The 27589-nt window shown below is 40.9% G+C and overlaps 1 protein-coding gene across 2 annotated transcripts in view; it reads right to left on the bottom strand.

Annotated features, from left to right (window-relative positions):
• Positions 1–19630, bottom strand: part of TMEM131 (transmembrane protein 131) — a 100153-nt gene extending 80523 nt beyond the window's left edge. For both annotated transcript variants that reach the window (XM_069770008.1, XM_069770009.1), the window contains exon 1: positions 19406–19630. In XM_069770008.1, coding sequence (XP_069626109.1) covers positions 19406–19568 — 163 coding nt within the window. In that variant the 5' untranslated portion in view covers positions 19569–19630. The remainder of the gene's footprint in view (positions 1–19405) is intronic.
• Between the last annotated feature and the right edge of the window lie 7959 nt (positions 19631–27589).

Below are 27589 nucleotides of genomic sequence, written 5' to 3'. Positions count from 1 at the left end.
CATTAAAAAAACCCAAACCTATAAATAACTCCTCCCCTACCCTATGACCTTTTTCCATAACTACCTTTACCATTCAGCCAGATGAAGTTGAGAGAGTGGTAACACACCCCTCTTTTCACAAAAAGGAACAACTTCAACAGGAAGAAGTTAAAGATTTCCCAGCACACAGAAGCATAGTGAGTGCTTCTGGAAGATGGAATTTGAATCCCACTCAGAAAAAGGAGATTTAAACCTTCATCTCCCACTTTGAAGGTCAGTGTTCTAACATGAACAATTATTGTAAGGTCAGCAACATTGCCACTTGGCTTTACAATGTTTTAAAAGAAAAAGTGACATTACTTTCAGAAACCAAAAATAAGAAAAAAGCACTCTCATCAGACAGGAGTAAAGGCACCTACCACACAGAGAAACACTATTTTTGATGCATATTTGTCTCAAGCATTTCCTCACTGGCTGCTTCAGTGGCACCTCACTCAGCACCCAAATTTCAGTCTGCTACTTAACATACCACTGTTTGCAGATCCCATTCTGCATCTCTGACCCCCCTCATATTTTGATACCTTCTCCTAAAAGGTACAAACTCCATAACCTTGTTTTCATATGACCAAAAGCAAAACTTAATATAAAACAAAGATTGCTGCTGTCAGGTCCAAAAGTCTCTTTTGGTATGCAAAAAACCCAAACAAATAAACAAAAACCCTAAACAACTAAATTTTATACAATCACTTTCCAAGCTACCATACCTCAGAATTCTAACGTTTACTAACACAGGCTGAAAAAGCAGCCCATCTCATGTGGAAATGTGAAAATCACCACAGAGCAGAAGAGGTGGAGCTCAGACTATAAACAATATGCATGTCCTGCAATATTAACAGTGGCATGAGTGGTACTAGGCAGTCATGTCAGCAGTATCTTAGAAATACTTTTTTGTGTGTGTATTTATTGTTATTACCTTAATGATTTCCAAAACAAACAAAAGTCATCGTTAATCCAAGAACTGGGGGTTTGGTCAATTGTTTATATTGAAGAACTATACAGCACATAGGGCAAAAGATTAAAAAAAAAAAGCAAACCAAAAACAAAACAGCATTTAAACAGCTGTTATGAGATCAAGTCCTACAGCTTGTGAAGAATCGGACTTTTAAAATTTAAATTACTGGAGCACGTCTATCAGTTTAAAGTTTAATCCTAGAAACAACGAACAAGTGGATTCTTATCAATTTAACTGGCACTACATATGGAAGACATTCAAGTCACTGTTTAATTTTGTCTTTAAAATCACTCAAAAAAAATCTATAAGTGAATTGCAGTGCAAGATGTAAGAAAACGAAGCTTTGACATATTAGTTTAAAAAGCGAAGTATGACAGTTAATCACAATTTCATAGAAATATCATGCCTATCCTCTGTGCAAAAAAACCAAATTACAGATTAGCTGATAGGGAGGGGAAATTGTCAATTTTCAAGCTAGGGAGAAATCCAGAATGAAATTACAATTTCTCATGTTATTTGATTTATTGCAAGTTTAACAATCACAACTTAATAAAAGAATTTGTCAATACAAGCACACCTTCCTAACAGTCAAAAGGAATTGCACCTCTGAGGTTGGGCTTTCAGGCATTCCTTCATTTTCTAGCTTTCTGCTTGGGAAACAAAGAATACACAGCACTTGACTGTGACATCAGGCACAAACAAAAAAAATCATTAGAAAACAGCTTTTTATATTCATAATTTATCAACAACCAGTAAAACATTAAAAGGGTATTTAATCAATTCACAAATTCTTAGTATTTTCCCAACACTTTTTTCCCTGTTTTAAATATGATACACTGTAGGTACAAGGAGCAGAAAGTAGCAACAATATCCACAAGGATAACACACACAGAAGCTCACAGAAACTAGTCAAAGCTTTCTACTCAGACAGCTTGAATGCAGGCGGCCCTTCTGTAAACCCCAAACACTCTCAGCCATTCTTCAGTTACTTCATCTCTGCTGCAACTTATGAACAAAGCAACAGATGTTACAGAACATTTTGAGCGGGTGACACTGTTAAATAGAAGTGCCATTCATCATTATATCATTTAAGAAATGTTTTCAGAAAGCAGAATGACAGTTAGTGCCAGGTGAAGTCAGACGCACTGCAAAGCTTGGCTGCTGGCCATTTCGCAGCAGTCGCATCTCAACTGAGGCTGTGATGAAGTTTCTGTGGTTATACCTTTTCCTTTGTTTTAGACTAACTTTCAAGCCTTTGTTTCTACTTTATCAGTTATTCCATCAAAGCAAGGAAATGACAAGCAAATACCTACACCTTCACGAGACTAAAGCTTGTTTTTGCAACCGACTTCTCAGGCTCTCAAGTCAGGATGAAGCAACTAGTCACCTCATTCAAATGAAGCAAAGCCAATTACATTTTAAAAAAGCTCCACTGACGAGTCATAAAGAATCACCCAAATCCCTGTAAGAGCAGCTCTCAAACTGTCCAATATGAACCACAGCGAGGACAAAGGCTTCTTCAAAGTGAAACACAGACAGTGCCCAAAGAGCAGACAGAATGCTTTCTTCTGGGTGTTTGCCCATTCCAGAATTAGAAGCAGTTGCTCACCATTTGCACTTCTACTACCTGAGCTAAGTTCACAAACTTCTGCAGTGCAAGTCCAAAACCAGCCTTTTCTGTCCTTTTACACAAAATATGTATGTCACCAATACAGAATAGGTTATTACCAATGCCAAAAGACTGCAAGCAATTAAGTATGAGATCACTTGGGCATGCTTTATTAGGTGAACCATTCCCCATGCTACAGAGGAAGATGACTGTTTCTGCAAAGCCCCTAACAATTTATCCTGGAAAAACTTCTTCCCAAAGTCCAGGCTGATACCACCATGCTCCATTATCAGTCTAATACTGTAGCCAACACCTTAATACTCTGGAATAGTAAACTGTAGCAAATGAAGAACTGCTGACTGTGCCATTTCAGTCACCCCTGCCACATGACTAGCAACTGCTATGAGAGGGGCACTACATAACATTCGGGGTAGGAAGCATTTCAGCTGTTACAGCATGATCTGCCACTGCACAAATCAGCAGCCAAGAAGCCAAATTACACATTAGCAAAACAATTTCTTCCTGACCCTACAGGCAATTTAAGCCCTGCAGGCTGATTATAATAGTTATTAGTCAAACTTTAAATGTTATTAGCATGCTCATGGCCCAAAGAAGGAAAAGGATGAAGATTCATATCCACAGATCACAAGGCCAGAAAAATCAGTCTCCGTTCCTCCTCACCTACACTGAGCAGAATATTTTATTCTAAGTGGTATGCACAGATCCCTCTCAGCAGAAAATGTTTATCCTTTCAAGCACCCGCAAGAAGCAAATTTATCAGATTCATGAGAATCCGTGACAATTTCAGTCACTCTCACTACTAGGACATTAAGTGATTTCAGGGTCAAATTTTTCCAGCTTCTAGCTTGCGTATCCTGGTTTCCTCTTTTCAGATAGAAGGTCACTGTCAACCGAAGTGACATAAGCAACAGCAAACACTAAAAATACTGTAAGTTTCATTTTCTATTTGTTTTCAATTTACAGCCTCTAAAAGGCACCTTCTTTGCTTAAGTCAGCTTTACTATGAAAAGCCCATAAATGATATCAGAAAAAGACTATGAATGTAGGTCCTTCCACTTGCTCCAAAACACCTTTTTCTACAGAGAGCATTTTCTAAGCTTTTACAAACTCTTTGAAAAATGGCAAAACAAAAACCACCACCACAGCCATAAACCCTGCCCCCCAAACCACAGTGTAATAACACTATCTAGTCATTATTACCAGTAGATTTCTAAATGCTTTCCCCAGCCTTTTCCAATAACATCACAGTGCTTGATGGTAAACACCTAAAGTAACAAAAATGGAAAAAACAGTGGCCTAAAGAGATACTGAATTCACTTAAATTCCTCAAAGCTTAAGCAGCATCTTCTCACAAGTTTATATAGCTAGCAGCTAAATTTTGCTCAAACACATTCCTATTTTAATTGTCTCTGGTCCAAGCCTTTTGTATTTTAGCTTAAAATCAGGAAAGTACAGACCTATAAAGCATCAAGTAACAAGAAGAAAATCTAAGTCCTACACTTCTCCAAAGTAAACTGGAACTTAATATCAAAAATCACTTTAGCTAACACCAGTCTTTAGATATGCCTGAATTACACATGACAGAATAAATTTGCATGTAATGTGAGACGACTGAATATGCCAAGACTCTTGGTGCACAATGATAAAAAAAATTCTCCATGGTTTACAGGTTATGAGGCCTACTCTGACTGAGATCTGTTTTTTAAGGTGCCTTTGCAAGTTTTCTCTTTCATTTAGCCACTGACAATTTCTTCATTTCAATAGGAGTGTATATTTGGCATATATGCTTAGAAAAACCACTATTCTGAAATATTACTTAGTTCTGGAACAGCTACTCCACAACACAGTGCTTTCATTTATTTTTATGTTAATGATCATTATATATCCTCTTACATGCTTGTAAGAACTGTTTTCTCCCTTAACTTATCTAAACCAATTTTCTTATAAGCTGTATTTATACAGTCCAGTATCATCTAGTCTATGAATTTTCTCCACGTTCTGGAAATAGTGTCCCAACTCACTAAAATAGGGACAGATCAATTATTTAAATCTCTCCTAATTTACACTAAGTTTTTTAAAAGTCCAGTTTCTAACCCTTTGTCTTAATGACTAAGCTCACTTCAAGGTAACTATAACCGCATGAGCCAATTACAATGTGCTAAATGTCAGTCGCTTCTGTCTATGTAATTGTAATTATAGCATTTGTATCACTACCGGTTAAACAGCACAACTAAAACTGGACGAGTTGGTTTTAAAGCTTTGACTGTGAATTCACTGCTTATGTGCAATCACACAACTTCAATCATCCTGAACAGTGGAAAACTGAGCAGCATGTGAAATACAGGCAGGTGGATGTAGAATGATAAAATAACATTATTACAAAAGGAAAATAACACTGTAAAAAATTTAATACCACACAGACAAAGGAAAACTATTATGCTGTAATGCAAGCACCCATTTTTATCGGCTTCAAGAATAGAAAAGTCTGGTGAGCCTCAAGAAACACATCCTAGTTCAGTGTTCAACACAATAAAAGCTGTTTAAAGAAAGGCCTGTTCTCCAAGATGGGACAGTCAGTGTAGCTATCAGCCTGAGTTTCAGCCTACATCACAACAAGTGACTGTTCACTAGAAATGTAAAAGATCATTCTCTTATGAGCCAGCAAATCTCAGGCAAGAGGCTCCGAGAGCAAATCACTAGCCACCATGCTACCTTTCCAGCTAAATCCTCTTATACTTACATAGCAAATTCACTCATTTCTTTTCCAGTAGTCCATAACAAAGGGAAATTAATCATTTTTTCAACAGACCTTTGGAAGAGCAACCACAGCCAAGACAGTAAATACACACAAAGTAGTAAAGATCACATGCAAAAATAACTCACTTTGAAGTCTTGTTACATAGAAACATATTCATTCTTTTTTCTTTATTAAAACCCCTAATTACCACCCCTTAAAAAGCCAGCTTGCCAAATTTTTATTTTCTGTTTACGTATTAGAGGCTTGAAATAGAAACATTCATAGATAATGCACTTTAATCATCATGTGAAATGAAAAAGCAATATATTAAGCTAAATAACAAAGAGAGAATTTTCATTAAAAACCTCTTTTTCTACTTCTGATTATAAAAAAACTATTTTTATGACTTTACACAACACATACTCAAATAAGTTCATATGCACCAACCTATGCGCAAGTTAATACAAGCTAAACAGAGACAGTAGATCATTTGCACTGCAATCCCTGAGCGCACAACTCGCTATTCCACGGGGGGGGAAGTTAAATAATTTGTATTTTACTGCACACAAGAGCACAAAGTTGAGTGTATACACTGTTACCCAACTAAGTCTGCATATAATCTTTCGCTAACTTACTTGTGTGTCATTTCTGACTTGAGATACAAGGCAAGCTTCTTTACACAGCAAGGCCCTTTCCTAGTAAGGAGAGCTGTCACATTGTGTTCATCCACTCATCTCTTTTCCCTTTAGTTAAGGCTGATGCAGATTTTTAGGAATTCAGTGATCAATTCAGTTCTTAAAGCCAGCCACAAAACAGAAAGTGACAGCACAATTCTGATTCAGAACACAGACCCCGGACAGACAATGAAGCTACCGCTTAGTCTGAGAAAGGAAGAAAGCGGGTCTCTGTCCTGAAGACATAGTTCACACGTCTGGCTCATGACATTTGTTTCACGCTTCAAAAGATGGTGCAACTGCTTGAAAGTTTCTTTTACAGAGTTTGCACTGACTGGATGTGTTGTGTAATAGATATATCCTTGCAATAAAACTATAGAAACATACCTAGAAACAAAAAAGCTCACTGAAAGGAACACATACTACACCTAGCAGTCTGCTTTTATTTAGTTATTCTTTTAAAATAATCACTTGAGATTATTTCAGATGGACAGAAAAAAGAATCACACATTAATCAAATACCTTTACTCTCAGATGCTTGTTCGGTACCCAGCCTGTATTTCCACCTTACAGAAATTTGCATTTTCATCCACTTCAGCTAGAGCAATTTTTATTTTAATCTGACTTGTTTTGTAGTAAGAGTTTAAAAAGTTATCTGCCATTGAACAAAATGGTCTATTTCAGATGGCAGCAATAAATATCATAAAACTTAACTTTAAAAAAAAAAAACCAAAACCCAAATACTACTTTAACATTTGCTAGATGCTTTAAAATAGGTATTAAAAACATTTGTTTTAAGTTGGTGCTTTACTTTTAAACTTTTCAATAATTTCATTTGTTCCTCCAAAGATATTTAATTGCTGGCTCCAAAATGCTTCTCAGGAAATAACATCCTATTCTGTTTTTTCATGAAGGTTTCATAGGGTTGTATGAACGAGAACACTTACTTTTAAATAAATTAAAAAAAAAAAAAAAAAAGGACAAATAATTCTCTCATCTGGAGAAAGACTTTACCACCCATCATTTTTAAGCCAAAGAGAACAATACTTCTGATATTCATGGAATCTTCTCATAAATCATTTAAAGAGAGGGAAAAAAATTAAAAGGAAGATAAAGAGAATCCCAACATCTGCAAATAGCATCCTTTTTTCTGGCTTTGGGCCATACAAATTATGGCTTTTTATTCTTTCTAATGATGGCAATTTTAAATATTTTAAAACTTCAATATGCTAAATTAGGTTATACATCTATAAATTTGTCATTATTGAGCTTGTACAGACATAAAATTAATTGGAACTAACCTCAAAAACAAGATAACCTGTCCTGCAATTAGAGAGGGGGAAAGCAGCAGCCCCTCCAAACTATTCTTAAATCTTCAACACACTTCAGTTCTCATATTTTAGATCATAAACTTCTAATTGTGGCAATAAGTTTTACTACTTGCTGCAAATTGATGTGTGCAGATGACATGGACTTACTGGAATTCTAACCTTTTCAGCACATAGAAACATTTAATACATAGTCTACAAGAAATGATAGTCCGCTCATAGATTCTGCAGCCTCAGGAGAACAATGCATTAACTGACAATAATTGTAACTATTACCATTAACATCAGCCTTCCAGACTTGCACTCTTAGGAAATTAGCCACTGAACAGACCCACAAAACCCACTTAAAAAAATGGCTTGTGCCAACACAGTGCAAAGACCTACTGAAAAGGTACATCCAGGCTGATTAATGACCGTAATAAACCTACACAGAGAGCAAGAATTGTTCTCTACACCATAGAAAAGAGGAAGGAGGATGGGATTTTCAGAGTTTCCAACCACCCCCCCCGCTCCGAACAGGAAGATGACAGCAGCAGACGGATACGTCCCAACATCTAAATGTCCTGCTGCAGTGTGAATGCAATCTGGTAAAACCTACAGCTTATGCTCTGTGGACACTGCTCAGTTTTCAATCCCTACTCCTACCTGCTACCTGCTAGAGGATGCTTTGTAACACTGGTCTTAACCAAAGTTATGACACATAAACAGTGGCCTACTGGGTGATAAGAGTTCTGCTCTCCTCCCTGCCCTGATCCTCCCCCCCCCCGTTTTTTGTTTAGTCACTTATCAGGGTGGAACTGCATGAATTCATAGAACAACAAGGGAACTTGGACAGCACATTAATTTAGATTTTGCTGCATAACACTTGCAACTTGTTTAAGACTAAATTACAACTGGAGATGAGAATTATTGGGAAGAAGGAGCACAGTATCACCACCCTCGCTGTGCTCGTGTGGCAACTGTTCCACCAGTGTCCACTGGAAACAGCTATTAAGCCTGGAGGACAAGTAGAAGAGCAGCAAGATAATGCTTAATCAGCTACCATAGGAAGTCTATAAATACAATGACGAAGGTCAAGAAAAGGTAGGAAAAGCCTAACGTTAAAGCTCTAGTGTTAATGATGTAGCAGTAATGCTACTTATTGATTGTTCAGCAAAGCAGTCTGCTGACTTGCCATGGGGGAACACAGACCAGCAGGAAAAAGCTGGCCACAACATCTGATAAAGCCAGAAACAAAATGGGTGGAAAAGAATAACTGAAGCAAGTTTTCAAAGAAAATAAAATATAGGGCAAGAAGAGTGAAACAAAATAGGAGAATTCCAGTTTTGGGGAAAAAAATCTGAAAACATTAATAAGAAATTAAAGGTGCCAAGTAGGCATATGGAAATGAAATGCTTAAGTATGTTTAACCGCAGAAATTCACCTACCCAAAATATCTTGGAAGCAGTTACCCCCTCAGAAGTAAATATTCTCTTCTGGTCAGACTCTTTCAGAAACTGCTACAATGGCCTAGGTTTACACCCTGCGCAACACAGATCACAATTTCACCCAATGATTCCAAACCCCTAGGTTTAGTTGCAGAATAGGTTTTGAAGAAACACCCAGTTCTACTTTAAAGACTGCAAATACCCAACATCACTAAGTGGTCCCTTAACAGTCAATAACAGTCAATTATCTTCACTCAAAAATACTTCTCCTTTCTACTTTGAAATGCTTAGCACCAAGTTTCAACCTAAATATGCACATCTTTGCTAGATTAAATGGCGCTTCAGTATTAGAATTTCTTTTTCCCAATACAGGTACTTTTAAAGCACAATTAAATCATGCTAAATAAAGAATTTTTTTATTCCATTTCTGAGTTCCTTACTCTCAACGCCTTTTTCCCTAGAGAAATTCAATTTAATCAAAGGAAGAATTCATGGGACTCATCAAGTACTGGAACTCGGATCAAATTTTCCCTGATGAACTGGAAGTTTGTTTCAGTCTTTTCTCCATCAGATAATGATATTCAGTAGTACTAATTGGCAGAAGATTCAGTCTCTGTCAGTGAAAATGATCTTTCCTTCAGCATCAGACATAACCAGGTTTCCGCCCAAAACAAGGCATTTATTCATCTTTTCATTATTTTGGAAGATACAGTTTAGCCAAAGCTGTTTAGGAAGATCATGACCTAGTTAAGCTATACGAAAGGCAACTGACAAGCTGTATATAAAAGCAGCTATACCATAATATAAAAGTTCCCCACACACCTCCCTTATCTTGTATTTAGGAGCAAAAATTTAGAGGGCAAGAAGCGTCTGTGCTTTCTATCACCAAATTAAGCAGCATTATGCCTGGGGACAATGGTCTTGCTAGATAATGGTCATTTATGCCCATTGATGGCTCCACAGACTGAAGTTACACACGTGTCCAGAATACCAAAGTAAACATCCTAGAAGAAAATAGTTTCCAGTAAGGACTAAGTAGGAACAGCCAAACTTGGCAACATTCAATACTGAGATCTTTCGGTATTTTCTCAGATATACCAGATTGTTAAGTATTAGTTTAATACATCTTGTATATTAACATGTCAACCACAATCCAATTTATTGTTATATTACCAGCAGCTAGCAAAGGTGGAAACTAATGGCTATGTTAACCTTTGCATGAAAGATGGCATACAAATATTCCTGTTGAAAGAAATTTCTCGAGAGAAAGCATGAAAACTAGGGGACAAATAAAGCGTATGTGATTCATGAATACAGAAACAAGGAACAGCCAACAGGGTCTTTTTTTTTTATTCAGTTATGACATTTCTTTAGTGATGTAGCAACACACGAAACTTCCCGGATACAATTACAACTCCGCTTCTATCTAAATAATATCTAAATTACTACTACCATAACACTGATTTCACCATGGAGTTACATAGAAACACAGAATTCTCCCCTCTTGCGGATATTCCCATCAGTTGCAACAAAGTTATTGCAACTTCCAACCCAGTTTTTAGGATCAGGAGGGAGATCCAAAACACAGAGACAGAGCAATTCAGAGTGGAACGGACCTTAAGATGTCGTCTAGCTCAACCTTCTGCTGGAACACGGTGAACGCTGAATTTGGACGGTGTTGCTTAGGCTTTTGTTTAGCTGGGCCTTGCTAACCTCCAAGGTCAGAGATTCCACAACCTCCCTAGGGAATCTGTTTTAATGCCTGACTGCCCTCATGGTGAAATACAGTCTCATTATGTCAAGCCAGAACACTGTAGTGATCCTGACCAGCAGACCACGATACGTGGAGGAGTTAGTGATCCATGCAAGAGCTAACCTGAACAGGCCCATGCCCGTGCTGTGCAGCATGTACAGGCTGGCCTTCAGGCTGGTGCTGTGTGGCACATACCCGCTGGCTGCAGGATGAGCTCAGCCGGCTCACTGTTAACAGAGGAGCCTGCAGGCAGCTCCCACTTGCTACTGGCAATTATGCCACCTGGGTGGCCTTGCCTTTATCTAAAAGTGTAACTAGAAGTTCTCATGTAAGCATCCCTTCTGCTTAACAGTAGAAATTATTAATAGAGTTGTTTTCTTGTAAGGAAATCCAACAATAGCTTGCAGGACCAACAGGGGCTAACCCTTTCTATGGACAGGGTCTGCACAGTATGTTGCACATGGACTGGAGGCCTGTTTGATGCTGCACAACGCAGGGTTCCCAGCATCAAAACAGATGCAAGATTATCTATACTATTCTCTCTTTATAGTGTTAGCTCTAATAAATAGCATTTTCAATAATATTTTACAGTGTCTGAGTGCCTTTCTTACTTGGATCATCACAGACCAGCACGTCCTGGCGCAAAACAAACCTTCCCTGTTTCACTTTATGACCATTGTCTCTCAGGCTCCTGCCACGCATCTCTGTGAGGAGTCTGACTCCATGTTCTTCATAATGTCTACTTTGATATTGGCAGGCTGCCACGAGGTCCCTCCAAAGCCTCATCTCCATGCAGCTCTGGGTTCCTCAGCCTCTTCATAGGTCATGTGTCCACCGACCGTCTCTGCGACCTTCCAGTGGGACAGTACAGAGCAAAACTGGATGCAGTGGTTTAGGTGTGGTCTATTAAGTGCTGAGTAAACAGGAATAATCACTTTGTTCAGACTAGTGGCTGTGCTCCTGTATGCTGCCAGGGTATGTTGCTGACTCATGTATAGCATTTCCAGCTTGTATCCCATGCAAGTGGTTATTCTGTCCCATATGAAGGGCTTCCCATTTGTCCTTTTTGGATTTCATGAAGGTCCTGTCAGCTCATTGCTCTGTCCTGTTTAGATCGCTCTGAAATGCAGCCTTGCCCCTGAGCATACTGACAGCTCCTTAGATTTGGTACACTCCAACTCCAGATCAGTGACAAAGATATTAAGCAGGACAGGTCCCAGAATAGAGCCAGGAGGAAGTCGCTGTAACCAGCCTCCAAGGTAGAGCACGAACCACTGCTGGGAATAAACCAAACCCAAACCCCCTGCAGTTTATCTAGTTGCCTGGATAGTTTTTATCATTATCTACAAATTCTACCTGCAAATATTTGTACAGCATTTTTGTGTAAATCACTGATTCATTAAGACTTTTTCTGCATTGCTAGATGATTTTATATTTATTTACAAGCTTCAGATAACCAGTTTTTAAATTAATTTAACATACTGTATCAACATCTCAAATGGGGGACCCAAAAATCCCCTACTGGAAGCAGATTTCATGAAAAATAGCCGATTTCTTTATCTCAATATCAGTATCTTCTATCATCTTCAATCTGAGCCAGACATTTTCAGGCTGCAGCTTATCTATTACAAAATTAAAGAAATTTCATAAGCCAGTCACATCAAACTATGCTGAAGCCATCAAATTTCACATTGAGGAAACTACCTTGAGATGTTTCCAACAGAGTATATGCCTGTAGGGAAACAAGAAGGATATCTGTTTTCAAAAGCTAAAATTCCCTCTTTAAAAACCTTCTCTTTGAGAACTCAGCCATTTTCTTCTTCAGTACCACCCTCCTCTACAAGGACCCCATTCTGCTTCAGATCTATGGATCTGGAAAGTCAAGCTGATGAACAATGGGTATATAAGAGGTTTAGTGGAAACAAGTGTTTCCAATTATTTAAATCAGTACCATGCTTGTCTACAACTTTGTCTTCTATTCTATCATCACTCCCTCAAATTGTGATTTAACCTGTTTAACACCACTATCACCTGTACTTTCTGACTTAAATAACTTTAAAAAAACCACAAAAAAACCCAACAACCTATAACCAAGGGTTGTTTGGGATTTTTTTAAGTTTAAGTAACTTTAAATAGTCTGTGCTCATTCTGTTACACCAAATCTGTACAGTCCAACACAGATCTAGATGTTCAACTGAAAAAAACCCTCAGATAAGCCTCAAGATGCCATTGTTAGGACAGATTGCTTTACGAAGAATAGTTAATGGATACACTGATCAAATAACTTTAAAAACCTAAGCATGTTGTATTACAGTCAGCTAAATAGTTCTATGAAATAACATTATGTAACTTCATACAGTACATAGACAGAAGGAGCTGTTAAGTACATAGTTTCATTTCCTGTACACCTCCTTTCATTAAATTTCATTCAGGTATCCTTAAAACCAGTTCAATATCTACAGTAAAACTCCCGCTGTTCTCGGATGGTTCTCTATCATGATGCATTCCAGGCAGTAGGAGAACTATTAAAAATGCTTCTGTGACAGTCTTAGTGAGAGGATAGATCTGGTAAGTGTAGCAGGAAAATCTTAAACTAGTGTAAAACTCCTCAATTCTTTTCTCCTTTTCAGAGAGTGGAATTACATTGCAATCCTTCAGCTCTTTGCTATTTCCCCATTACATCCAAGGTTTTTAAAAAGAGAGAGAGCATGAGTGCACACAATGCTGATTTAGTCCCTTTAATATTCCAGAGCACAAGTTATCCAAGCCTGCTAATCTGAAAATGTTAAAAACAGATTTTAGAAGTGTTAAATGCAGATGCTGCATCACATCCTTGCTACAGTCAGTAAATCACTAATTATTCCATGTAGACAGTTCAGAAAACAGAAATAACCAACACTCTTGCAGCACATGTTCAAATTTTATCAGCTGCCTCTAACAAACCCCTATCTGACACAGGATTATTCTTTGCCTGTATTTATGACTAGAAAGATAAATACCTCCCCTTTAACTCTCATGGTCATTGGTTCCTTTGGTTTCCTAAATCAGGCATCTACATTTTCAGTTTACAAGCTTTACGAAACGGAAACAGTGAAGATGGTGGCAAGAATTACTGCCTCTGTATCTGGACTGTTTGTTAAGAATTCCTCCATATTAGAAAGGTGGGTGACAGTGAGCAAACTAAGTTGAACTGTGTTCCTATTTCCAAATTAACAAGGTAGATTACTAATGCCAAACAAGTCAATCACAAAATAAAGGCCACTCCAGCAACACACTGAGATGCTCCCTATGCAAGAAAAAATTCTGCATCCTCTGTCTTGGTATTAATAATTAAATATGCTGAAATGCTAACACAAATTTTCAGAAAAAAACAAAAAGGATTTTTAAAATAACTGTCATTTAAGCTCAAATTTGGTGACTACCAGAGGTGAATGGATCGAATCAGTTGCTTCTGTAATAAGCACCCAGTGTGCTCACCTTTTGGAACCACAGGATAACGCAGGCTGGACATGACCCTAGAGGTCTCCAGCCCAACTGCCTGCTCAGAGCGGGTCCAGTTCTGAGTACCCCCACTTATTACCATGAAAAGTGCAGATTTACTTCAAATGCTGTCTTTCAGAGAAAAAAGGCACCTTCTCGCAGCTCCTGTTACACCCAGGTAAGTTCATGCTGTAGACTGACAAAGTCAGAGGCACCACACTGGATAGCAGTTACTAGCAAGAGAAATAAAACGGATCTTTACTGAATTTTATTCTTGCAAACCTACAAACACAGGAACAAACCAAATTGGTTCTAGCCTGCGCTTCAGTCACACAACTTTTACTGTTGGTTACGCATGAACCACAACATCCACCATTCACTGTCAAACTCCCAGGTGATTTACCACGCTTACAGTTTGAAAGATTCTTTATATTTATAAACTTAGTAAATCACACCACAGAATCATAACATTTATCACTTTATTTCAAAACCTACCCAGTTTTGCTTGCTTGAAGTGACCACACTGCAAATGTCCAAGCTTTACTGCAAACAGCTGAAATTTTAACATGTGCAGATGTAGCCAAATGACTCAAGTAACCCATACTGCAACACTGGCAATCACCTGAGGGAGGTGAGGGTACCTCAGTCTGCCTCACACACGCAATATAACTGGACACTGGTGAGGGAGAAAGACATGCAGAGGAGGGAATAGCAACCATTTTGAGATTACACAGAAGGTCATGCAGAACACAGGGTCTCAACTTCCTGTCCATTGCATTACAGTTTTTCCTTATATTTAACTTAGCCCAAAGATTCTGCAGACAAGTATGAGACCTTTCAATCCAAGCACATGGTTAATATTTATCATTCACAAGAGCAAAGACATAGTGCAAATCTAATCAGCTCTCCCATACTTAAGTTTCAAAAACAGTGAGATAGCACAGTCAATTTCTATTCACTGTGTTTTCCCCACACTGTTCATGACTTTGATGTGCTACTAGAGTGTTTTCAGTTTGACTGAGGTCATTCTTTCTGGATAACATTTTGATTTAAGTCAGAGTCAAAACATTAGCATTAAATAAATGGTAGCATGCTACATATTAGTTCTGACAGAAGTGTATGACAAACAAGCAGTATATGTGAAGAGGTTTTTTTATAATGTTATTTTAAACATATAAGCTTTCTCCCACATCACCTTCCAGCATTAGTCTACTTTTGATACTCATATGAAGTATCCTGGATTGCCATTTTAGATACTGGTAAAAAGCAAAAAGGAAAAGCTACTTGCCTGAGATTAGACAGAATAACAAAAAATGGAACTCCAGCATCCCAGTGCACTGTTCTACTGACATCTCCCTTCAACTCTTCCATGATCATTTTACCTATCATTTACACTTAGTAACTATCTTAAGTTTCTAGGATGTTAGCAGAGAATGTGTCAAGCTTTAGAAAAAACAAGAACATTTTGCATTTTCACTGACCTTAGATGTTTAAATAGATTTTTTTTCCCAGATCCAGCACCAAGATGTAACTTCAAAAGCTACAGTTAGGGACTGAACCTAGTCTAAATATCAACCTTGCTCTAATTGCACTGATCTTTTAAGCAGGTGGGTAGGTAAGAGAACTATCTACATAGTCTCAGCAGGCTTTCAGTCAGCTGGTCAAATAAAAAGTGATTAAAAAAAAATTGCTTCTGTATAAAATAAAGATTTTTTAAATATATAAATAAATATAAATTAATATAAATAAAGGAAAAAACACAAAACAGTTCTCAGGTAAAAAAGGATACTGATGATAGACATTTGCCTTCAAAATATTTTACTGACCATAGGGTTTATGGCATTACTATGGCTTCCTTCAACCTGAAGCCCAGAAGGCTGTTTTATGTCGTTCCCCCATCCCGCAAAAAAACCCAACATCTCAAAAATAAATAAAAAAACCCCACAAACCAAATAAAACCCAAAACAAAAACCACACATGCTCAAATATAAACCGAAAGTTGTCCTCAATCCATGTGGCAATACAGAACATAATAATTACACTAGGAAAGGATAAGCCTACAAAAAGCCCAAAACCGGTATGTATTTGTAAAAGAAACTCTTGTTATTATTGCCTCTCCTAAATGGCAAGAGGCTTTTTGAGACTGAATGCACATTTTTTTCCTGCCATGTCATTCTTTGGGTTCACAGGTTTCCTCAGTGAAAAAAACAAACAAAAAATTGTACGACCTTCTCGGTCTGACTCATTTCTCAGCAATACAGGGGCACTGAGGACCCAGCTAGACAAAAAAAAAAAAAAGTCACATATCAGTGTTTAGTCTGAAATTGATGTTGTCAGTTTTTTTTGGCTAGTCCACATGCAGTTTTCTCTGCTCTCATATTTGTTCAGGTACCAGATACTGTCCACAAGTTCTATTTCTCCAGCACAGAACGGTACCACTGTTTCCCATGAGTTTGATTTACAGCTTGTATACACAAAGGATTTCAGTTTTGCTTTTAGACAAATGGCAAAGCTGTTTATGTTACATCTTTACCCTCAAACTCTTTAACTAAGATGGGGGACTAGAAGCAGTCACGTCAATCTGGAATAATCCAGCATCAATCTTCTTCCTACTCGTGACAGCTCCATAAAGAACTGCTTGCTGCTCCTTCTCCACAGAAGCATGAAGGCAGCATATTCTTCTGTGCATCACCTCCATCTTTCCCCAGTCTCTCCTCATGCATATACAAGGTAAGAAGAAAATAGTGTCCTCCACCTTTATTTTTTGCTTTGAGATATTCTATGTATTCTTCCCTCATTCCTACCATTCATCTGAGCCCCTGCTTCTATCATTTTTTTCTGTAGCAGCTTCTCTGGAATATATACTGCACTGTGTCTTACTACAGTCACCTTTGACTCAGCAGCGTAGAAACAGTATAGAATGCACAACCTCAGTTCTACTCCCTCTCCACAGCTTCCTTCCTGCAGCTGTAGTGAAACATGTATGTCCACATTTGGGAGATGGAAAGGATATTCCTAGCTATTTCCTCACTTTCAGATTACTTTTTTTTTTAAACTGTGTCTTACTATATTTAACCTGACATCCCCTGGTAGAAGCTAAGGCACTGAGGGACAGAGCCTGAAAGACCCTCCCCCCTCCTTTCTTCTGAACTACTCTTTCATTTGAGCCCCTACCTTGGTCTACAGGCCCACTGTCCAAGCTGGTCCTTCTCCTATGCTCAGTTACTGCCCCTTGCAGTCTGACACCTAGATTGTAGTTTAAGATCAGTGGGACTGGATCTCACAAGTCACTTTTGACTTTGTCTTGCTTTAAAACTCCACTGATCTTTTATCCAGGTTATAAACAGGCATTGCACTCAGCAAAAGGAAGACTCCAAGACAACAGTATTCAACATGTGATCCACAAATGCAGATAGTCAAGGAATTTTTCTAAGGAGTCCATAGAAGATTAATTTAAAAAAACAAAAAAACAAAACCCCAAAACACCAAACCAAGACTTATCAGTGAGCTTAAATGAACCACTCATGCTACACTCAAGCAGCAGAAAACTTGGGAAGAAAAAATGAGTGTCAGAAATCAGAAAAGACTGAAGAAAAAAAAAAAAAAATCTGTGTTCTATATGAGAATCAAAAATTTGAAAGTGACAAGAGTGTTGCTGGGATAAGTTTTAATAGACTATGTCTATAGAAGAAAATGGTATGAGTACAAACTATTCCATTTTCTTGAAGGACTTCAATCATACCTGTTCAAACTCTATGAATCTAAACCTGCCTTTGTTTATCTAGGAATGACAAGGAAACCCACAGAGAAAAAACAGTATCTCCTTCACAGATGAACGTGGCCTCAGCTGTCACAGCTTTTAGGGCATGATCCAATTCCATCATACCAGTATACAACAACACTGATAAATCTCAAACTCATATAAGCTATTACCTGTAAAGGAATGCAATCAAAATCAGAGTTAAAAATAGGTATTTCTGAAGCATTTCAGCTTTTCTAGTACCTCAACGCATGACAGACTGAACTGATTCTTAGAAATTCTCATCACTCTAGGGATACTATATCTTCTTTACACTGTTTTCTGAATGTTAAATTCTCCAAAGACAAAATGAAGTGAACAAGAGTGGCTGTGACACAAAATGGATTGTTTTTTTTTTAATCACCTTAATATCAACATCATCGTATTTGTACAAACAGGTTACTAGGAATTACTTAAATGGAGTCCTTCATTAGAAAATGAAGGGTATATCTACATTTATTCTGATGCATCCTAATAATGCACGTATTTCTTCCCTCAAGTCTGGTCTAGAGACATGACTACAGCCTCCTTGCTAAACTCCTATTCCATACCCTTCTTATTCTTTTTTATTCTTATTCTGTTTCATCCTCTTGACCTCATCTGGCCTGATACATTTCAATCTTCATGTGATACATACTCCTCCAGTGCAGCAACTTCCTTGAAAACTAAATTCTCATGTCAGCTTAAGAAAATCTGTTTCACGTACTTCTGTAATATGTTACAATTATCTGCTTCTTTTTAACACTGCCACACTTTAAAGTAGACCTTGAGTCTGCACCTTGGAAATGCTTGAAAGCCGTTCTCAGCAATGCTACAGAATATGCTTAGGTGTTTCGCTCGGGGCTTTTTTTTCCCTTGTTAAACCACAATGAAAAGACAGTGTGCCAAAAATCAAAGACACTACAAGTTTAAAAGTCCCCGACTGACTTTCCCTAAAGTTTAGAGAAAACGCCATCGACCTCGCAAAGGCGTCAGACACCTGTCAGAAGTTCGGGGAGGCAAAGGGGGTCTCGCTGTCACTTCCAGCGTGCATTTTCGCCCTTTCTCAGGCAGGTTTGCCCGTCTGTTTGGCTTGGCTCGGTCTCCAGCTGGAAGCCTGCCGCAGGGAAACCAGCTCGACACGAGAAAGCCTTTTCTTTCTTTTTTTTTTTTTTTTCCTTTTTCTTTCCCCTCTCTCCTTTTCAACGGGCAGCTCCAGCTCCATCCCCGCCGCTGTCAGGGAGGACAAACCCCACCAAGTTCGCCCCAACGTCACCGACCACCCCCCCCGCCGCCACCTCACACACACACAGCCCCCCCGGCAGCCGGGGCGCGGAGTGGGGGGGCGCGGACACACGCGGACACACACACGCATGGCGGGCAGCGGGACCCCGCGGCCCCCCCGAGGGGGAAGGGGCGGCCAGGCCAGGATCCTCACCAGCCGCCCCCCCCCGGCACGCGTCCGCACCGCCCCCCCCCGGGCCGCAAACACCGCCGGGGAGCGCGCGGGCCGCGGCCGCCAGCCGCCCCGCAACCGCCACCGGAGGAGGAGGAGGAGGATGGGGGGCCGGGGAGGGACAAGAAAGGAGGGGAAATCTGGGTCTCACCTTCCTTCTCGGCCCGGGCCGTGTGGAGGAGCACCGCCAGGGCGAAGCGCAGCGCCGCGCCCCGCCAGGCAGCCGCCCAGCTGCCGGCGTGAGGGAAGGGGGAGCCGGGGCAGCCGGGCGCCGCCGCCGCTGCCCCCGCCGCCGCCTCCCGCCGCGCCGTCATCGCGCTGCCGCAGCCGGTGCGGGTCCGCCGTGTCTCCGGCCGGGCCGCGGCGCGCGCGCGGAGGAGCTCGGGGAGGGGAGGGGCGGGGCGGGCACCCCGCAGCGCGCTGCGTCTCCTGACGCGTGTGTCACGGGCGGGCGGGCGAGGGAGGGAGGGAGGAGGAGGCGGTGGCCGCGGGGGGGCTTGGCCAGCGCCGCGCGCGCCCGCGGGGACATTCCACGGGAGCGCGCGCACACGTACACGGAGGCGCGTACCTGCGGCCGCCCCGCCCTAGGGGGCGGGGTTACCAGGCGAGGGCGGAAGCAGGTGCCATTTTAAGTGCGGGCAAGCCGCCCCCTTTCTCCTGTCTGGGGCAGAGAGTTTAGGAAGGGGGTTGTGTTCGGTTTGTTTTATTTTTTATTTTTTTTTAAATATGGCTTTAGGTCTTCTGCACGTGCTGACTGTTCGCCGTGGGGTCGTCCCGCCTCTTTAGTACTCTCCCTGCCTTTTGAAGGGCTGAGGTGTCGCCGTTATTGTTTCCCTACGGAGGGCATCGGCGCTTCTCCTGCCCACATTCAAGATGGTGGCGGGAAGGTGACGGCGCGCGGGGGCTGGCCTGACGCTCCGGTGGGCGGTCCTTCCCTCTGGTGGGCGGGGCGGCCTGCGCGCGACGCCCTGCGGACTCGCTGGCGGGGCGGCGGCGGCCCAGTCCCCCCCGTCCCCCTTCCGGGGGGCAGTCGCCCCTCGGCGGGGACGTTTCTCTCCGGTGTTTGTGTCCTTTTCCTGGGCTTTAGCTTCCCGGCCCACGGCCGCGCTGCTGGAGGCCCGGGATGTCGTGGAGCAGGGATGTCGGTAGGCCTCCCAGTGAAGGAATCCGCCCCCCCCCACGCCCTCGCCGCTGCCGGGCCAGGCCTGTCCGCACACACCCTCGCCAGCAATAAAATGAGATATTGCACGCCTGAGGGGTGGCGTGAGGCCCTGTGCTACAGCAAGGGCGTGATACCACGCGTCTGCAGTTGGCGAGGAAAGACATAGAACTGTCACCATCTGTTTCAGCGTCACGGTTGGCCACGGGGCCTTGGTGAAACACGTGAAGCAAATTTGCAATGGGGGAGCAGGCATCTTGTTGCAAGTAGGTTGGTATCTGTCAAGTGGATGCGATGTTGCCCCAGCAAATGGGTGCGTTTCGGCAATGCTGAAAAGAGCTGTGGAACCAGGCGTGCAGTGTGGTGAGGCTGCCGGTAAGAGATGTGAACCGTGGCCGTCACTTGCTCAGGGTATTGGCTGTCCAAGATCAGGACTGATAACTGCCAAAGTCATCTTGGATAAAGCAGCAGAGGGAAAAGTCTGTAGTACAAACACTTTCTGCTCAGTGATGGAACTGGCTTAGCTTTTTAGAGTAAAAAGCTGTATGCACCCATGCTCTCTGTTCCTTAATCATCCATTTCACTACGTGATCAACATGTTACGTTGGGTTTGAAGTGCTTGAATGCATGATTGAACTTCAACTGTCACAACAGTATAAGAGATTTGGATAGCGTAATAGATCCAGAGTCTCTAAAGGGCCGACTAATACACAGCCTAAAAATAGTAACATTTATTATGGCTCTTACACAATCATAACATACACTGTGCTTTATTGTCAGAACACCCCAAAGATGCCTTGAAATTCTGGATACTGTTGTTTTCTTGAACTATGGCCACAGCATCAACTAGGTTTATTTTCAAGGGAGAAATGGAAAGTTGGAAACATTGAGTCAAAGCCTTCCCCAGCAACAGTAATCATTTCCAGAAGATGTGCGAAGAGTCAAGTTAGAGGCTTCTGTATAATTACTAATCTTTCACACTTGCATAATCTTTTGACCACTGCATTGAAAAAGGACATACATGAATCAGTGACTTACTTAGGAGCATGAGTCTCTGTTCACAGTTCTCAGAACCACACAAACCACAGTAAATATAAAGGCCGGTCATGGCTGTGAGCAGAAGCCCACATGTTGACTTCTGTGGGGGATAGGTATGTACATCAAAGAGCATAATCAAATCTAAGTAAAGAACTCAGAAAGACAAACAGCAGTTAGTGCTGCTTCTTTATTACAGTGGACCCTGTATGATCTTGATTTTACCTTCTTAACTAGGCTTCTGCTGCACACGCATTACTTTTCTGGAAAAAGAATTCGGCTATTTTCTATTTGTTGCATTTCAAATCCAGTGTTGCACAACTGAGCAGCCAGACTTTCTCGCTCTAATTCATGCTGTAGAGCATCCTACCCACTAAAATGAATGGGAACTCTAATGAAACTAAGATGTAAGGATGGCAAAATCTGCCTGGGAGTAAAAATGGAAATGCCAACTGTGCTATTAAAAAAAAAGGCAATGATATAAATGAGAGAACAACTGTGAGTCCTACCATCATGGTATGCATGAATCTTAAACCTTACAGCATTAAAATATGGGCGATTTTTAATTGTTCTATACACAGAATGTCTTTTTAAAAAAGATATTATTAGATGTGTAGAAAACAAATAGCTCACAGTACATATTCTCCCTTTCATCTTTGTCCAGAACTCCCACTGTTTTCTGTGCAGGAAAAACAATACAATATGGTTCAATGTCTGTAAATGATAAAGCAAGAAGCGTTCTGTTAATTTATTTCTGAATTAGTCTGGTTTGTATTATTTCATACATGTTTGAGGCTCTTCAAGATGCTTGGTTTATGCATGCGGTGCATATAAATATTAACATTTGGATATGGCAGTATTGCTTGAGCCTATTGAACAGTTTTTAAAAAAACAATTCCTATATTAGAAAACCCACTTCTTATAATAAACTATGACAAGACATAGAATATAGTTCTTATGAAAATGTACTTGTGTTGATAAATGGAAGTTGCGTGAATACTTAGGCACTTAAGTTCAACAGCTGACTGACTCATCAGATGAAGAAATGCCTTGTTCTACTGGAGAAGACATCAGAAAGACTTTGAAATGGGGAGCCATACTCTGAATTCTGCAGCCATTGTCTGCTTTGTTAGCATGATTCCTAAAACAGAGTAAATTTAACACCAGAAGGGGTATGGTCGGTCTACCTTCAGTCTTACCTACCATCAGTGGAAAGGTGTGTACTTAAAGACTGCAACGTTTACTGAGCTATGGTACTTTGAAGTATTCCTCCTAAGCACATCCAAGTGTCAGCATCCAACTGTCATGGAAGTTACATTTGTGGGTAGTTTATACTCCTTTTCTGGACAAGGAACCAGAACTGCTGAGATACAGATGTGCAGTTTCTGTCCTGCCACCTTTGCTATGGAGGCAGAAACTTCTGGGAGAGTGGCAGAGCAGTTACAAGCTGTAACCTCTTCAACTGCTCGTACTTATTAGATGTTATCTGCCTGACAGACTCCAAAAGCAATAATCAAATGTTTGAATCACGTTGTCTCACCTGCAGGGGGTTACCTCTTCCGCAGGACATGGATCAAATCCAGGTGATGTTTCACTTGAATAAATGAGATAAGTTTGTGGGGTCTCTTTCTCAGGTTCTGCTGGGAGGACAGGAACTCACAGTGGGAAATACAGTCTCTTAAATTGGCATTGAGATTTCTGTTGTGAATATGCCCCAGGTTACTTTCTCTTCACCTTTGCTTTTACCAAATTTTGTACATTGTGAATTGGTTGAAAATAAACCAAGCAAAGAAAGAAATGGGGAGAGAGGAGGCTGTTGGATCATCCAATCAACTTTTCTGCTAGTACAGACTTACTTCTGCTAGCTTGTTTATTAGTATTTTTCAAATTCTTTTTAAAATAACTAAAAGAATTCCCACCACTTCCTCTGAAAAATTTGCACAAGCACTGCTCTTCACTGCCAACAAAATTTTCTGATATTCAGCCTTTCCCCACCCTCTTTTCATTTACTCCTACTTTTTCCCATATGTATAAGCCCAAGTATTTCCTCCCCATCCTTAAGGTTTGCATTACTTAAGCATTTGCTGGCTGGAGACATGCCTCCATCTACCTCTGCTTTAACAAAACTAGATGTATTAAGCTCTTTTAACCTTTCTCTATAAAACCACTCTCCCAGATAATTCTTGCTGCTGTTCCTTAAATTGCCTCATTTGCCTCGACATTATGATGGATTGCACAGAAACGATGCACGTACCAGCACTGAGTCTGCTAGGGAAAAGTTGTCCTTTCAGAAATGTTTCAATAAGCTTGAGCTGCCAAAATGAGTTTGCGTCACTTCAGCGCTTTGCATCACTCGGCTACATTTTTGAGCACCCTAAAACTGGGTTTACCACCCTGTGAATCTGTGGTGTGTCTTTTACTTGCTGATACTTTGCAGCTCTGGTACTCGGCTGGGCCTGTGTGCTGAAGGCAACTCTGCAGCAAAGACAAGTGGCTCAGGGCTCTCCCCCATGCTTCATTGTCCGTGCCAGCTTCAAGTCATTGGAGGGCTTGGTTTCCAATATTTTATTTATGGCATTGTGAAACTTGTGCATGAAGAAAACAGAGTAGATATGATATATTGGGGGTTTAATATTCAAGATTGTCTACAAGACTTATTTTCAGTGAACCCTTGTTATGTTTTGCTTAATTACTTTATTTTCTAGATAAACGGTGGTAAATTTGCTTTTTTATTACTTGTTTTGCTTCTGTTTTCTGTTCACTTAATCACACGTATGATCATACACCTAAATTAAAATCCAAGACATGTCATATAATTTTTGTTAACCCATTGAGAAAAAATATCCTTCATTTCTTTAAGAATTTTACATTTTATGAACTAAATGTAATGATCCAGAAGCTGCTTTCTCAGAGAAAGGAATGATCACCTTCTGATCGGGCTTGTCATTTATGATACACACTTGCCTAATGAGAGCCTGCTTTCAACTTTGCCATGATAAAAACCATGACACTCTGTGTGATTTTGGTTTACTGGTTTCCTCTAATAAAAGAAATGATGGAGTATTTTGCTGGCAATAGTGCTAGCTGTAGTATCACTATTGTAAACTACGATGTGAATTGTTGCTGTGGGTACATACCTGGAAAGTTGCATGCAGTAAGCATTAGCCTCATTCATTTGACCATCACTTCATTTGACCATCATTTCATGTTTACCTACTGCTACATCAGTGCCATGCAATTGCCATTTCATAGCCCCTCTCTCCTACTGTGATCCTGGCACCAGAGTGGTCTGGTCTGATCTGGGATGACCTAATTAGTTGCATCTGGCATATAGGTTTGACATATAAAAGGTGAAGGCACCCAGAGGAAGCTAGCTAGAAATGAGTGTTGTGTGGCTGTAGTATAGTGACATGAGCTCTCCATGCTGAGCAACAAACCACTGTTACTTGACCTAATGCATTATCAGTGTCCTCATGCCCTATCCCATGCGGTGCTATGCACTGGGACATAAAGAACTTGGGAGATACAGCACAAAGGGCTCAATCCCACTGCAAAGTCCAACATAGCAGAAGACATCAACACTGGGTTAGCTCTGTGCATAAGAATACTGTCAGTGAAGGGAGCTGCTCCTGATCGACCATGTGTTTGTTAGATGCCTTGCTAGCATGCTGCAGACTTCCCAGATTCATTCCCCTCGGGTGCAGCAATACAGCCCCCTTTTGCTGCCAGCACAGTAGTACTGCCTCCTCAATATTTGGCATTGGCAACTTGGCACAATTTCTGGTGTAGTTGACAGGTACTTTTGTGTGACAGCAAGGTGTGTGATATTTATTCCCGCTGTACTCCACAATGATTCAGCAACACTGGAACTTTATAACCCAGGACTCCTCTCAATGATAGTCTGGTAGAAAACCAAGACTGCCAATGTGGTATCATAGTGTGGTACACACAGAATCATGCTAGGTAGCTGCTAATTGTGTTGTAAATTCTGTATGTTCATTTTTCTGCTGGAAGAGCAGGCATCTAGTGCAAAACCACCCTTGACTGCAGAAACAATCCACTGATGCATTAGAAAGACAGAGAAGAGAGGAAGAAATACAAAATGAATGGGCCTGAACAGACTGCTGACCAGCCAAATACCCTGTTCAGCCCAAAGATACACAGACTACATTCTTAAGTTCCTAAAGCTTTTCTGAGTGTTGAAACTTCATTTTAAATCTGTTCTTTCAGTTAAATGGGGTTCTACCAAAATGCTGATATACTCAGCTATGTATATCTTTTCTGATGAGTACATCCAACAACATTGCAATGATGTGCCAGTGCCAAAGGGTATCCATGCCTGGGTGAAAAGATGTTAGCTAATACTCAGACTAGTGAAGTGTGAGTGATTTTCATGGCAATTTGAAAATGATCAGCACACTTGATCATTTATCCAGTTGTCTTCATGCAGATCCAGAAGCCCAGCCACAGACACCTCCATCTGAAATTCTTGGCCAGAGTTTATTCAGTCCCAGATTACCTGCCAATGCACATGGAACCCAGATATCGCTATGGCATAAGAGGGCATTTATATGAGGTGCTGTTGATTTCAATTCACAAGCTGAACAGAGCAATAGATGAAGCATGCAAAAAGGGCACACATCAGGCGCTATGGATTCCAGTTGCTGCCTGGGCCCCTGATCCTCAAAGGAGACCGAAGTCAGAGACATCTGTGCATGGAGATCAACTTGCAGGATGAGGCAGGATGAAATTCTGTTGGTAGAATTTGATTAAATGCCTTAAAGTTTGAAAGCAGCTCCATCTGCTTCTTCCTGCTTTATGTGCTTGTGGTGTGTCTTCTCCATCTTTTTAGAATCTCTCTTCTGCAGGAGCGTGAATAGTTTGATAATTAGCTTCTTTTTGCCCTTCGGACAGTGCTAGATATTTTCTCCATCTTAACCGAGTTATGTGCTACATGATATGAAGAATGAGTAGGTGGATGTCTGGATTTTCCTGTCCTTTCAGGTAGCCTATATTATCATTAGTACTGGCATTCTGGGTACAGGCTCTTGGGTGTGCACTTCTTCTTTTTTGGTCTTCTGCTGTCTCTTTCATTTCTCTTTCTGGGTTGGATTGTATAAATGATGGCTCTTCACTGTTGTCCAACTTCCCTTTTGCTGCTGTGGGTAAGCATCTCTTTCAGTTCTGCATGTTAAAATAGAAAAAAAAAAAAGATGAGACCAAAAGCTAGGGTAGACTCTCATGGTGCAGCTTTGTAGGTTTGGAAAGACATTCTTTGGTATTTTATTGCTGTGGACTCATTGACATCACTTTAAAATGTCTCCAAGTGCTTATTATCTCATCTCTCACACTGGGAAGTAAAGGCTCCCAACAAGCAATACAGAGATATTTATGGGTAAGAGTTAGCCCCAAGGTCTATAGACTGCTAGTATGATCATTCAAGGCTCTATTCCCTCAGCTTCCATGTTTATTTGTGACCTCCCCACCTTCTTTTGAAATGTGCTGTGCTGTCCTTTTTGTGCTGTAGGCTCTGGGGGAAAGAGTGGGGTCTGCAGACCTGAGGTACAGACCTCGTGAGTGTTGTCTCCTCCCTTTCACCCTTCAGAGGAGATACCAGATCTGTCAGGGCAGAAAAAAAGAGAAGTGGCACCAGCTGAGTGGGAGAGGAGCAACACAGCTCCTGCAAGAGGCTTCAGTAACAGCATGGGGCTGAGCAGTCCCGCAAAAGGGATGTAGCTGGTGCTTCAGGAATTGGCTTCCCAATGCTGGCTTATCCTTATTGGGCTAGCATGTCTTACTGTCTTGCGAAATTGTATCTAGTGTCTATCAAATCCCAGTCTGCATAAGCTGAGATATGATTGAGTGTGAGACATCCCTGTCTTTTGTTATACACCAGAGTACAAAAAGATTCAAAAGATGAAGCGCTGCCTTGGAAGAGGAGCTGCAGTAGGTTGGAGGGCCAAGGAAGCCAGAGCTGAGACTCTTGAATAAGTAGTCGATTTTCTTGAAGAAGTTTGTGTTTAATAAGAACCAGCTGTTCTTCTTCTAGGTGATGCTCTCCCATCAGCAAGGCAAGATTTGTCAGCCTTGCCCATCTGAACTGAGGTATAGACATCTGGGCATGCATCAGGACGGACGTGG

This window comes from Haliaeetus albicilla, chromosome 25 (genome assembly GCF_947461875.1).
Source record: "Haliaeetus albicilla chromosome 25, bHalAlb1.1, whole genome shotgun sequence".
NCBI classification, from domain to species: domain Eukaryota; kingdom Metazoa; phylum Chordata; class Aves; order Accipitriformes; family Accipitridae; genus Haliaeetus; species Haliaeetus albicilla.
This window is presented reverse-complemented; position numbering and strand designations above follow the sequence as displayed.